The 14,806-nt window shown below is 23.1% G+C and overlaps 2 protein-coding genes across 2 annotated transcripts; one reads left to right on the forward strand and one right to left on the reverse strand.

Moving 5' to 3' along the window:
• Window positions 1-322: 322 nt before the first annotated feature.
• On the reverse strand, window positions 323-7,110 carry LOC122851678 (uncharacterized ATP-dependent helicase C29A10.10c-like). Its single transcript, XM_044151045.1, has 4 exons — window positions 6,499-7,110; window positions 6,293-6,412; window positions 1,424-6,226; window positions 323-1,349 (listed from the first exon to the last, which is right to left on the reverse strand). The coding sequence occupies exons 1-4, from the start codon at window positions 6,568-6,570 to the stop codon at window positions 1,236-1,238; spliced, it is 5,109 nt and encodes a 1,702-aa protein (XP_044006980.1). The 5' UTR covers window positions 6,571-7,110; the 3' UTR covers window positions 323-1,235.
• Window positions 7,111-9,854: 2,744 nt separating this feature from the next.
• Window positions 9,855-11,998, forward strand: LOC122851719 (probable cytochrome P450 6a14). Its single transcript, XM_044151134.1, has 4 exons — window positions 9,855-10,725; window positions 10,807-11,251; window positions 11,337-11,365; window positions 11,447-11,998. The coding sequence occupies exons 1-4, from the start codon at window positions 9,861-9,863 to the stop codon at window positions 11,617-11,619; spliced, it is 1,512 nt and encodes a 503-aa protein (XP_044007069.1). The 5' UTR covers window positions 9,855-9,860; the 3' UTR covers window positions 11,620-11,998.
• Window positions 11,999-14,806: the final 2,808 nt, after the last annotated feature.

Here is a 14,806-nt window from a genome sequence, read left to right on the forward strand (position 1 = left end):
TTGAATGAATAACAGTTGATGATTGAAAAATAAAATATTATTCTTCAAGTTGTTTTCTTTCGTATTCCAATAAAAGTGGACGTTTATCAGTTCTCCAACAAGTTGCTGATAATTTTGAAGATTTTGAAACGGTACGATGACAAGGCAAGACAACACAAACACGATTTGATCCAATTATTTTTGATATTGCTTGTATGGCTTTTGGACTGTTGACAGCTTTTGCAATGAAATCGTAATTAACAGTTTCACCTTTTGGTATTGTTGTTAATGCTTTCCAAACTTTAACCTGAAATTCTGTTCCCATCAAATAAACACAAATATCATTATGATCTTTTGAAAAAATTTTATCAACAATGTCTTTTGTTTTTTCTTGATTTTTGTTTAGTTGTACATTTGGCCATTGATTTTTTAAATCATCAAGGTCTTTTCCAATTTTTTTATTTATAAAATGTAAATAACAAACTGCATTTTCTGGAATTTTTACTCCAATTAGACAATCACCAAATGGTGTTTTATGTTGACCATATATTATATTAATTTTTGAGCATGATAATTTATATTCTGCTGGACTTATTGATAAAAATTTGACCATTTCTGTTATCAACTGCTTAAAAATGTCTTATGAACAAATGAATTTTATAAATTTCAAATTTCTTTTTATTATTTTTGTTTATAAGTACAGAGAACTTTTTTTTTTTTTCCATCAACTTTTATAATAATTCGCCATTTTTAATAATACTTTTGGCGGGAAAATATTTTTTTTTTCAAACCTAAGCGCACTTTGAATGAAAAATAATAAAAAAACACAATGAAAAATATGTATTTATACATTTTTTTTTTTTTAAAGGAATGAACCAGCAATTTTATAATTTATTTTCTTTTTTTTTTCTTTTCCTTTTTAATAATATTAATAATATGTATAAAAATATCAATTAAATAATCTAAAAATTATGGCCTTTTGGATGATTTAAACTTTGCAAAATTAATAATAGAATAATAATATTTCAATTATCTTTTTGAAATATATAAAAAAACAAAAAAAGAGTTTCAGAAAATTAGTAATTTTTGAATTAAGTAATTCGTTATAATAAAAAATAATTTTGCAAAGTGATAAATGTTTATCCAACTTAAAGGAAAAAAAAAAAAAAAAGAATATAAAATTTAGTTAGTAAAAAATATACTATATACAACACCAAAAATCTGGTATAATATACATAAAAAAAAAAAAATAGAAATTAATTTTTTATAATGTGTTTTCTTATTTCATCAACACTTGCTTTGTAGCTTGTGTCAACATAAACACCTCTACTTCTTGCATCAGTTAAAAGAGTACTCCACATGTAATCACGCTGTAAATAAAAAGAATAAAATAATTATTAAATAATTGAAAAAATAAATGATGATTTTGTTGAATAATAATTACCTCAAATGTATGAAAATTACCACACAAATAAAGTGCATGTTTAGCTCTTGTTAATGCAACACATAATCTTTGTTTATCTGATAGAAAACCAATGCCACTACTTCTAACACATGACATAATAATAATATCTCTTTCTTGTCCTTGAAAACTATCAACAGTATTAACTTCCCATTTAAGTTTATTTTTAATTTCATCAGGTACATGACGCATTTTATCACGTAATTTTGTTGATATAACATATTTTTGATTATTATATGGTGTTACAATACCAATTTTTAATGTACCATCAACTTTATTTAATTTTTCACATGTCATCATTGTATAAATTAAATTTGTAACATATGTTGCTTCATCTAAATTAGTATATTTATCAGTATTTTGTATTGATTCTAAATTTAATACACGATAATTTTCAAATGGTAATAATATTTGTAATGATGCATTTTTTAATGCACCATTATAAAAATATATATTTGGCCAATATGATATTGGATATGCCATACGATATTGTGTATCAAGAAATACAACTGGACTATCTTGTGTTGATTCAAAATAACCATTTAAACGTGAAAATAATGATTTATCAAGACCATATTTTTTAGCTTGATTTGATAATACTGTTGCTGGTAATTGTTGTGGATCACCAACAAGTACCAATGTTTGTACACCAAGCATTAATGGAATAAGAGTTTCAGCTTCTGTACTTTGTGTTGCTTCATCAACAATACAAACACTTATTTTTTGTTGATCATTAAAAAATGTTTCCATTTTTGTTGTATAACATGATGATAATGTACAAGCAATAATATCAGCATAACGTAATATATCTCTTTCTGCATCTCTATGTAATTTTCTTGTACAACTTGAAGTAATATTATTTGGTGTTTGTTTATTTGTTAATAAATCATATTTTAATTTTGTTGTTGCTAATTTTTCTTTAAGTGTTTGTTGAAATAAATTATCTGATTTTTTTGATATTTCAAATTCCATTTTTAATTTATTAATACGTGCTAAAAGATGACTTTTTTCAGCTTCAATACTTTCTAAATTTTGATTAACATTATTTGTTTTACTTGATACATAACGTTTAGCTAATTCTTCTAATGATATTGATTTAACAGCTTCATTTATTGTTTCTGAACGTCCAAGTCTAACAAGATTAAATTTTTTTTTATCATTTATATTTTTTCTTATATCAATTAAACGTAATACAATTTCATCAATTGCTGCATTTGATGGTGCACATACTAGAATTCTTAATGGACCAACACCATCTTTATAACGATCATTACCATATAATATTTCAGTTAATATATTAACAATAACTTTTGATTTACCAGTACCAGGTGGTCCTTGTACCATACAAATTTTTGGTTTACGTTGTACAACTATTTCAGTTATTTTAACAACAGCTTCAAGTTGTTTTTTATTTAATAAATCATTTGTTTTAAGTTTATAATTTTCATAATCATTTATTATTGGTAATTTATAATTATCATGTGATGGTGAAAGTATTCTATTTAATAATGGTGATGCTGGAAGATATTGTAGTGCTTGTACCATTCTCATACTTGAACGTAAATAACATAATTTTCTTAAACGATGTCGTCTATTAACAGCAATATTTTTAATATCTAATAGTTTTGTTGTTATTGTATACGTTATTAATGTATGTGGTTTATCAACATTTTTTGCTAAATCTTTATTATATCTTGTAAATGGTGCAATAATATTAACATGTATAGCATTAACATATGCAAATAAATTACATGGTATTTTACTATTATTAAATGCCATTTCAAATATTATTAAATCACCATAATCTGGATAACCACGTTTTGTTGCTTCATCTTTTGTTAATACTAATTCAAGCATTAGCTGTGTTAAATTTGTATTTGAATTTGGTGATGTTGGTATTATTGATATTGAACCAGTTACAATTGATGCAAAAAATGGTGGACGTTTTGTTGAATCTGATGTATCAAATTCACGTGTTATACCAGCCCATACTTCAAGTGATAATAATGGTTCCATAACTTTATAATAATCATCATATGATGAATATTTTGTTAATAATGGATATATACTATTTGGTTCAACAATTGGTGGTGGATATGGTCTACTTTTTTGTTCATCAAGCCACATTGGATTCCAATTAAGTATATGTAATAAAAATTCTTCAAGTTTTGGTGTTATTAATGTATTTTCTTTACTTATTTTCATCATATTTGCTGGTAACATTGCATCTTTAGCAACACATTTTTTTAAATTATTACCTTCTTCAATTTCATAAACACGAATTGTTGTTAAATTTTTATTATTAAATGTTACACGTTTTTTTGGCTTTTTTTTATTATCATTTGTTGTTACAATATCATCATTTTTTATTTCATTTGGTGATTCATTTTCTTTTTCAATTTGTTGTTCTTGTTGCTGTTGTCTTGGTGATGATTTTTTTTGTTCTTTTGTTGTTATGAATTTTTGACAATCAACTAATTTAACTCTTGGACTTTTTAATAATATTTTTTTCATATTTTTTAATTTTTCATCATCATTATTAATTTTATCATTATCAGATGATTTGTTTGATGCTATTGATTTATCAGAATTATCAGATTCACTTGAATCTTCATTTGAATTTTTAGATTTATTATCGTCATCATCATCTTCATCTTCATCATCATCATCAATAATACCATTTTTTTTTAAACTTTTAGCTACTTCAGTTGTATTGGAAAGTAAAAAATCACCACGTGATTTTGTTGATATTTTAGCTTTTGGTTTAACCAAACGTTTTTCCACTGAATCATCATTGTTATTTAATTTTTTTTTAGCTTCTTCAATTTTTCTTAATTTTTCTTTTCTTTCTTGTTGTTGTTCTTTTGTTAATGGTGAAGATTTTGCTTTACCACTTGGCATACCAGCAATAACTGCCCAAGGATATTTAATTGAACGATTTTTTTTGTCAATTGAACGTCTTTGTTCATCTGTTTTTATTCTTTCAATAATTTCTTTTGATTTTGATTGAAACTTTGGTATTGGTGGTGTTTTTTTTAATGACGATAATTTATTATCATCACTTGATGTTTTATTATCATCACTTGATGTTTTATTATCATCACTTGATTTTTTATTATCATCACTTGATTTTTTATCATAAGTTGTAACTGATAAAGAGACACTTTGTCGTCCACCTTTTAGAAGAAATGGTGCTTCAATTTGTTGTATTTTTCGAACAGCTTTTAACTTGCTAATTGATGACGATGATGATGATGCCCTGTCTATACTGGTATTTTTTATTGAACTGGAAGACGTGTCAATTTTTTTTGATAAATTTTTATTTTTATCAACACTAGATAAATGTACTTGATTTGATATTTTTGTCTCATCCAAATCAATTGATTTTTTAACACTACTACTTGAACTACGTTCATTACTTTTTTTACTTTTTGATTCAATACTACTTTTACTTTTTTCTTTATCCTTTCTTTTATCTTTTTTTTTATCCTTTTTATGTTTATCAGCTTTATCATCAATTTTTTTAGCTGATTTTTCACTTGATTTACTCTTTTCTTTTTCACTTGTTGATTTTTTTTTATCTTCAATAATAACTGATGTAGTTGCTTGATCAACTTCATCATCTAAATCTTTAAATATATCATCATTTAATACTTCACCCATGTCATCTAATACATCATCATTAATTAATTCATTTAAATTGTTATCAGGTTGTTCATTAACTTCTTCTTTTATTTGACTTTCATTTAAAATTTGACTTCTGTAAATTCTAGCAAGCCAACGTTTACTATCATCAGCAACGTCTTCATCCTCATCATCATCTTCATCATCAGATAATTTAATAACATCATTATTTTCTTGAAACATATTTTTTTCAGATTCAAATGAAAATTCATCACTCAATTCATGATTATTTTTTTCAGTTTTAACTTTAAAATCATTTGGATCTTCAAATAATTGTGAACATGGAAAAAAATCTTCTTCTTCTTCTTCATTTTCTTGATAATTATCATCATATTTATCATCAAGATTAACAAAATGAATTTGTGAATAAGTACCTTGCATTTCTTCATTTCTAGGACTTGGTAAATATGATTCATCATTTTGTTTTTTTTGTGGTGATACACGTAATGGATCAGTTTCATATTTTGAACTAAAACTTGTGTCTGGTGTTATATTTGATATATCACCAAAATGTATATCTATACTATCAATACTTGTTGATGCAGCATCTCTTTTTTGTTTCTTTTTTTTATTTATTATTTCACGTAAATCTTCATCATCATTATCTGTTTTTTGTTTTTTATTTATCACGATATTTTCAATTGATGTTGATGCATCAATATCATTATTTTTACTAGATGGATCAGCTGTTTTGTTTGTTGTCAATTTTTTAGTAATTTGATTTGTAAATTCTTTTGTTTTATTTTTATTTTCTTCAAATTCTTGATTGTCATTTTTAGAATTTAACAAATGAGGTAATAAATCTGTTGTTGAACTAACTTGGCTTAATTCTTCAGTCTTATTTTTAGATTTTTTAGCATTATTATTTTCATTTATATCATTAACAATAACTTTAATAACTTTTGCTGGTACTTCATCATCAGTATTAATTCTTTTTCTTTTTTTTGATGCTTTTAATAATGCAAGTGTTGTTATTTCATAAACAAAATCTTTTTCACTTGTAAAATCACAACAACCAATACCAATAACATCAGATATATTTAATGCAAAATTAATTTTTGGATCAATTCTATTTTCATTAACATATACTCCATTTGAACTCTAAAAATCATTATCAATAAATATTATTAACGAATATTAAAATGATTATTAGTAGCTTATACTCACAGTCAAATCAGTTACAGATAAAATTTTAGTTTTTGAATCCAAAAAAAATATGCAATGATTCCTTGAGACAACTGGACTAGGACAATAAATGTGACTATTTTTTGCTCGTCCACAATTGTACTACAATTAATAAACAACAATTAATATTTAAAAATAATAACAATCAATTATAATTCATAATAATAGAGGTAAAAAAAAATTATTACCGCTGAACCCCTTTCAATTGTGATATATTCATCAGATTCAGTATTTCGTCTTTTTAAAATTATATCTTCCATTGTTCTTCTTGATATATTATCAATAAAATCAACAACACATTACTGACTATAAATAATATAATAATTATTATCTATTTTTCTAGCAAAATTAGTTTTTTATATTGAAGACAATAGACAGATAACAACAAACGTCAGATAACCTATGTTTTTTTGTTTTTTTTTTTGTTTTGTTTGTTGTATGATTTCACGTGAGATTTAATAACGAGTATGATGATTGTTGATAACGTTAGTAAATAACTAACTTGTACTATAAGTTATATAAGAATGCATGTGAATTTGATAATAATTATTTAACAACAATCACAATCTTGATCATGAAAATATTTGGATAGCGCATGTGCGATTCCGGGCAAATTATTTTGGAGAAAGTTTTTGGAGTAAACAAAATGGCGAACAATACAACAATGGAAAAAAAAAAAAAAAATGATGAATCAAAAGACGTCATAATAAATTTATAATTTGAGTGATGCTATGATGAATATTGATAGTATTATCAATCAGCGGAAGATGATATTATTTTTTTTTTGTCAAATAAATCAATTTCTGGAACTGATTCTAATTGTTTTGTTGTGTTTTTTTTTTTAAAATTAATATCTAGTGTTTATATTAATATCGATAATCCAGTTTACTGACAGTGGTAGTGCAGTTGTCTGTATTATCGATAACGAAAACTTATTTGAAATTTGAAACTGGTTAAAAACTATGACGAAGATTATAAATTGTAAATTATGCTTACGTTGTTGGTGTATGACTTTGTTTGGTGATTAACTAAATGCAGTTACTGTTGCTGGTAAATTATAATATGATTGTAAAATATATATTGAAGATTGTAAAAATATTACAAGATTATTATTGAGACTTGGTGACAGTATTTCGTGGTCCGGGCAAGACTAAAAATCAACGCAAAAATACTGAGTTTATAAAAAAGCTTCAATGGTCATTTAAATTCGGGTCTACTAATTTTTATTGCTTAAAATCCAATGAGAATAGTAAAGGCCAATTAGATATATATTTATTCTTGGAATAGCTATAAAAATAAATTGAAGAAAATATAAATTGATATGCGGGTCTAGAACAATATTAAAAGTTTCCATACGAAATTATAATTTTACGACTTTTTTATGAGTTGCATTCGTTAGTCCTTTAAAATTGAATTTATCTATTGATTATCTCAGCCTTGGGTGACAATTGAGTCGATTTGAGAGAAGATGAGTGTGTGATCAAGGGGAAACAACAAGATCCTCCCGCATTTGTTGACACTTATGCTTTTCTTTTTTCATATACAAACGTCTTATATTTTATAAAATTCTTGTTTGAAAAAATCAAATGAAATGAATTATAAATAATGAATAGAATTTTTTTTTTGAATAAAACCTGTTACCTCGATGAGTAAATCATAAATGACAGCTAAAAATATAAATAAAATTTTAATAAAAAAAAAAAAAAAACAAAAAATTTTCTGTAAAATTATTGTAGCTAATTTCATATTGAAAAATAAAAAATTTTTAGTCTCTTATTCACTTTTTTTATTTTTCATAATGTTACGTATTCACATTTGTGGTACCTAGATTAATTAATAATTAATATATATTTTTTTATGTGTATAAAAAAAATTATTATGTGTGTGTAGAGAAGTATTTTTTAGCCCAAAAAAAATTTTTAGTCTGCACTATATAACTATGTTTTATATTTACTTTACACATTACAAATACCCCATTTCTGACACCAATTTTGTTATGAACCAAGTTGATAATTTAAATTAAACTATGAAATAAAAGAAGAAAAAAAGAATGAACAAAGAATTTGAGAAAATAATTATACTAATGAAAATTGATCAACTATTATGAGATGTACCTGTTTGTTAGAATATTACAAAACTAAAGTTGTTGAAGAGCGTGTCAATCTGGATAGTCACCTTGTTTGATGGTAGTAGCAACAAAAAACACCCCGGAGAAATTTCGAAGTTTATATTTGTAAAGAAATAAGTATAATTCTTCACTAGGATTTTTAATATTAAATTTTATTAATTTTAAATATATTGATTGTGTAAAAGTTGTCACAAGAATGAAGCTTCTTAAAAGTAAAAATTAAAAATTTTCTTGAAATTAAATTAATTAAGAAGGGATGATCCACAGCGAGAACATCTCTATTGGCCAATGAACATCTATGGGCCTCATAGTAGTCAGCATAATCAAAGTTGCTGATGATATTCGCTAAATTCAACGAATGTTTAATATCAAGTTGCTTTGTTAAAACTGCAACTACGACTTGGAAATAAATATTAAAAATAAAAAATAATAATAAATGATAAAAGAAAAAAATGTTTTAAATGTCAATGATGCTAAAATGAATAAAAATTATGAGTTTACTCATAAATAATTAAAAATTTACCTCTTTTATTTTATAAACCCTCAATTTATTTTTTTAATGATAAAAAAAAAAAATAATTTACGGTACGTTATTGGTATAGCTTGGTTGTTCTACTCTGCTGATACAATCCATGTTTCATTGCAATCTAAGACTCAGAATAGAGAATTTAAAAAAAAAATTATTTTATACTAGAGTATTATTAGGATTAATATTTTATTAGGAATATTTTATAATTGTAAATGTTTTTTAAATGTAAATAACACAATATGGAATAAATGTTTTTATTAGATACCATTAAGTTAATTATCATATATTAGTTATTTTATTTCTAACTACTACTATTATGAAGTATTTAAGTTAAAAATATATATTTATATATTTTAATTTTACCTCAAAAATATCAGTGGCAATTTCATCATTTAAATTTAATTTTTCAGAGAATAAAAACTACGGATCTTTAATGAATAAATATATGCAATATGTTTTGCAAGTAAACAATCAATTCTATTTTTCAATTCTTAGCTATACTTATATAAAATTATTGATAGAAAAGCTGAAAATCAATTTTATAAAAATTTGTAGTTATTGTAAATGCCATTGTATACTAAAATTAGTTAATTATTATGTAACATGAATTATGATATTTAAACACAATTAATTTAGTGATTCGAACGATAATAAATTATTGAAAATGGTAATTTATATATAAGGAAAAAAAAATATATAAGGAAAGAAAAAAAAATCGATTCTGATAATCTTACATTGTTGAATTAAATATGTTATTCGTCACATTAATGATGTTGAAGTGGAAATATTTATAAATTATTCAGAGATAAATACATTGTATCATTGAAACTTGGATCGAGAAAGCAACAAGTTGTGTGAATTTACTTTGAAAGATAAAAATTAATTATTTTAAAATGAATTTTAACAGCGTTGAAATATTTATTGGCGTTGTGTCAATAATAATTGGTATATATTATTATTTAACTGCAAATTTTAATTTTTGGAAATTACGTGGTGTACCAGGACCAAAACCCATACCACTTGTTGGAAATATATATGATTTATTATCTTTAAAATCTTCGATGGGGTGTTATCTTAAAAAAATATATGATAATAATTATTGGCGAAATGAAAAATTCGTTGGAATATTTACAACAAGTGAACCAGTATTAATATTGAAAGATTTAGATTTAATTAAGACAGTCTTAATTAAAGATTTTAATTTTTTTACTGATCGTGGTGTTGAATTTAATGAAAAAGTTGAGCCATTTGGTGCTCATTTATTTAACTTGGAACCAAAACGTTGGAGACCATTGAGAACAAAATTAACACCAGTCTTTACATCTGGTAAATTACGTGAAATGTTTTATTTATTAAATGAATGTGCTGATCAATTGAATGATTATTTAAATAAATTTAATGATAAAATTGTTGATATGCGTGAAATATCTGCTCGATTTACAACTGATGTAATTGGTGTGTGCGCATTTGGATTACAAGCAAATTCACTTGCTGATGATGACAGTATTTTTCGTAAAATGGGAAAAAGAATATTTAGTTTCGATTTTAAAGCAACAATAAAAAACAGATTACGTAGTTTTGCACCATTTTTGTTTAGATATTTCGGTAAATATGTTGCTGATAATGTTCTTAATAATTTTTTTGTTAATTTAACTGTTGACACGATGAATTATAGAAAAGATAATGATATTATTAGACATGATTTTATTGATTTATTAAAAACACTAAGAGATGAACCAATTAAAATTGGTGATATTGGTAAGTTTAAATATAATTTGGTAATTAAATAAATTGATAACTAAACTATTTAATATTAATTTATATTTTTGTGTTGATTAGAATTGACTGATACACTTTTAGCTGCTCAGCTATTTGTATTTTTTATTGCTGGATTTGAAACGAGTTCTTCAACTATGAGTAATTGTTTATTGGAACTTGGTATGAATCATCAACTACGTGATAAATTACGTCGAGAGATAAAAAATGAATTGGATAATGCAGATGGTAAAATAACATATGAAGGAATTAAAAATATGAAATATCTTGATAAAATAATTAAAGAAACATTGAGAAAATATCCACCCGTTACAACGTTGATGAGAAAATCGACAGCTACATACACTTTGGCTGGTACCAATGTTACAATTCCAACTGGTACCAAAGTTTGGATACCGATATATGCAATACAACGTGATCCAACATATTTTCCAAATCCAAATGAATTTGATCCGGAAAGATTTAATGATGCGGCTGTTAAAAATCGTCATCCAATGTCTTTTCTAAGGTTTATTTTTTAATTAATAGTTTTTTTTTTTTAATTTATTATATCACCTTATTTAATAATTTTAACGTTTTTATTTACAAAATAGTTTTGGAGATGGGCCGAGGAATTGTATCGGTAATTATATTTATAAAAAAAAAAAATATTTAACTAAAGTTTATTGCAATAATATTAATTTAAATTTATGTAAAATTCCAGGTGCAAGATTTGGATCGATGCAAACTAAAGTTGGAATTGTCAAAATACTTGAAAAATACACAATTGATATTTGCGATAAAACTGATAAAGATTTTAAAATAAATCCACGTGGATTTTTATTAACACCACAAAATGGAATTTTTCTTAAAATAACAAAAACACCAATTGTATAATTAAAAATTTATTTATATTTAAATTTCAAGTAACAGTAATTTCTTTGATTAATAAAATAAAAATATATTAAAAAATTTACGTTATCAATTTTTATTCTAATAAACAAATATAATATTTTGAAAAATGTATAAAACAAAAAACAAAAATCGTACGAAAAAAAATATGTAAATAACAATAATACAATGATGACAAATGCACTATCGGTTTGATGATTAATATAACAACCATGTATGCAAATAATCATATAATAATTTTTTATTTGTTAATTAAAAAAAAGTAGTAGCATTCATCAAACACATCAAGTACGTACCATTTTATTAGGGTATAAAATAAAATCTACTACTTAATCTAAACTAAAAAACAATGTTGATAATAATAGTTTCAAATTGAATGATAATGTTTAATGATACAGCAAAAAAATATATTATTTTCGACGACAATTATGACAGACAATATTAATAAAAACAATAAAAACAGACAATGTCAATATTATTATCATGAATTTATAAATTATTCCAGATGATAATATTTACAATCATACAACGACAAGATAAATTTATCAGTAATATCATAATCAATAGAAGAATTCATCTACCTATTATATAAAATTAATAATAAAAAAATGGAAAATCAATTTTATAGAAATTTGTAGTAATTAAAAATTACGTTGAGTAGCTATTATTTAAAATCAAATAAATTATGATATTTATAATATGTAATTAATTTTTCAATTTAACCAATAATAAATCATTGAGACGATTGAGACGATGATTGAGACGATGATTTATAAACACATGTATAATTGGATAAACTTGTTTTTAATTTACAAAGAAATATGATAATAAAGAAAGAAAAAAAAAATCTCATCTGATAATCTTACATTGTTGGATTAAATGATATGTCATTCGTCATGTTAACGATGTGAATGAGGAAATATTTATAAATTATGCGGAAATAAATACATTGTATCATTCAAGCTTGACACAGTAACAAGTTGTATAAATTTACTTTAAAACAGAAAAATAAATTATTTTAAAATGAGCTTAAAATAACAAAAACACCAATTATATAATAAAAAATGAATTCATATATTAATAATTTTAAGTAACAGTTATTTCTTTGAGTAATCAAATAAAAATATATATGAAAAATGACGTTATGAATTTTCATTATAATGAACAAATATAATATTTTTAAAAAAGTATAAAACAAAAAACAAAAATTGATTGTTATTAAAGAAAAAAAATATGTAAATAACAATAATACAATGATGACATTGATGATTGATATGATGACCTTATTACAAATATAATCATATAATAATTTTTTATTTGCTAACGAAAAAAAAGTAGTAGCATTCATCAAACACATCAAGTACGTATTATTTTATTGGGGCATGAAATAAAATTTACTAATTAATTTATACTAATAAAAACAAAGCTAATAATAATATTTTTGAATATATTATATTGAAAAAATAACTCAATTCAATGATAATGATTAATGATACGGCAAAGAAATATTTTATTATCAACGACATTTATGACAGACAATTTAAAAAAAAATAAAAACAGCAATGTCAATATCATGAATTATTTATGAATTTCCGGATCATAATATTTATAATCATACGACGACAAGATAAAATGCGGTCAAGTGTCCTTTTTATAATAGGAAAAAAAAATATGGAGCTTCTCACAGGGGTTGTAAGAAGTAGCGAAATTTAATTTATAAATAATAATATATTTCAAATCGTTTGGCATCAAATAATTTCGACTTTAAAAAAAAAAAAAAAAAATTGAAACATAGATTTAAAAAAGTCATTATCATAAAAAAATTAGTAGGCATAGTTTTTTATAATTATAAATTATTTTATTTTTTAATATACAAATTTATAACTTTCATTAGTAAAGTTGATAGCTTTTTTTTTGAGCAGCCATTTCTATAGAACTGTTTTAGCTTTCATCAATTTTTCAAAGTCTTAATAATTAAAATTTTTCTCTTTTTTATTTATAATTTATACCTACCAGCTGCTTTTATCGTAGGTAAATAATTTTTTTAAATTCATTTTACCAGTTGCAGTCATAAAGTATAAGAAAAATAAAGAAAAATTTAATGAACATTATAATATGCAATTACACAAATTGAGAAGGGTAATTAAAATTTTAAAAAATCAACTAAATAAAATAATAGACAAATGTTATTGTTTTTTGTTTTGTTTTGTTTCTTTTTATTACAATAAATTGATGTTGTATAAATTAACAAGACAAAGTCAAGTTATTTTAAATTTATTATTTTTTTGAATATCGATATGTTTTTCTATTTTCAGGTCTATTTATCTCGGAATGATTAATACGAGTGCTTCAAATTGTACCCATAATTTATTGTTATTTTTACAAATATCTAATGACTTTTATTATTATTTTATTTCAACTTTTTTCAAATCAGTCATTTTAATAATTTCATTTCATTTTTCATTGTATTAAATAAACAGCTACCATTGTTTTATATTTTTATATATTTTTTTTTCAATTTTTAAAGCCTGGAAATTTCAATTGCAATAGAAAATATTTTACAGGCTAATTTGTTTCTTTTGTATTTCAATTGAAATAAATATTAGTTAATGTTTATTTTATAATTTTAATTAATTGGCCAATTATTGTTGAAAATTTACAGAAACTCTGCTTAATTAATTTTTTTATATAAGTTTTTAAAACTGAGTAAAAAAAATTGTTTAAAAACGAAATATTAATTTTTTATACATTACATTTTAGATAATAATTTTGAGATTTAATATCGTTTGTCATTTTTAAAAATTTATGGAAGTTTGACACGATATCTCGAGTTATTTACAAATTTATTATTAATTACATATGAATTATTTTATATATTTTTTTATTTATGATATATTAGTCAACGTTAAAATTCACCCTGCATATTTTTACGATGAAAAATTTATCTCTACTTAACTAACTTTAGTAGAAAAAAATTTCTCTCATAAATAGGCAAATTACTGTTGAAGCAAATTTAAAAGAAACAAAAATTATATTAAATAAAAAAAGAAATTCTCAATGCAATAATATGATTAATTTAAAAAAAAAATTCATTTATTATTATTACAACAATCAGACTAATATTTATCAAAATTATTGCTGATTGTAAATTGAAAAAAAAATAATAATATAA

Source organism: Aphidius gifuensis, linkage group LG3 (assembly GCF_014905175.1).
Source record: "Aphidius gifuensis isolate YNYX2018 linkage group LG3, ASM1490517v1, whole genome shotgun sequence".
NCBI lineage: Eukaryota > Metazoa > Arthropoda > Insecta > Hymenoptera > Braconidae > Aphidius > Aphidius gifuensis.

What these genes read in the sequence shown, in the direction of transcription:
- LOC122851678 (XM_044151045.1), bottom strand. Translation starts at nt 6,570, where the DNA reads ATGGAAGATATAATTTTAAAAAGACGAAATACTGAATCTGATGAATAT. An exon ending in CAATTGAAAGGGGTTCAGCG is followed by an intron (nt 6,413 to 6,498) that starts GTAATAATTTTT and finishes TATTAATTGTAG; the next exon opens with TACAATTGTGGACGAGCAAA. An exon ending in TATCTGTAACTGATTTGACT is followed by an intron (nt 6,227 to 6,292) that starts GTGAGTATAAGC and finishes AATGATTTTTAG; the next exon opens with AGTTCAAATGGAGTATATGT.
- LOC122851719 (XM_044151134.1), top strand. Translation starts at nt 9,861, where the DNA reads ATGAATTTTAACAGCGTTGAAATATTTATTGGCGTTGTGTCAATAATA. An exon ending in AATTAAAATTGGTGATATTG is followed by an intron (nt 10,726 to 10,806) that starts GTAAGTTTAAAT and finishes TGTGTTGATTAG; the next exon opens with AATTGACTGATACACTTTTA. An exon ending in TGGGCCGAGGAATTGTATCG is followed by an intron (nt 11,366 to 11,446) that starts GTAATTATATTT and finishes GTAAAATTCCAG; the next exon opens with GTGCAAGATTTGGATCGATG.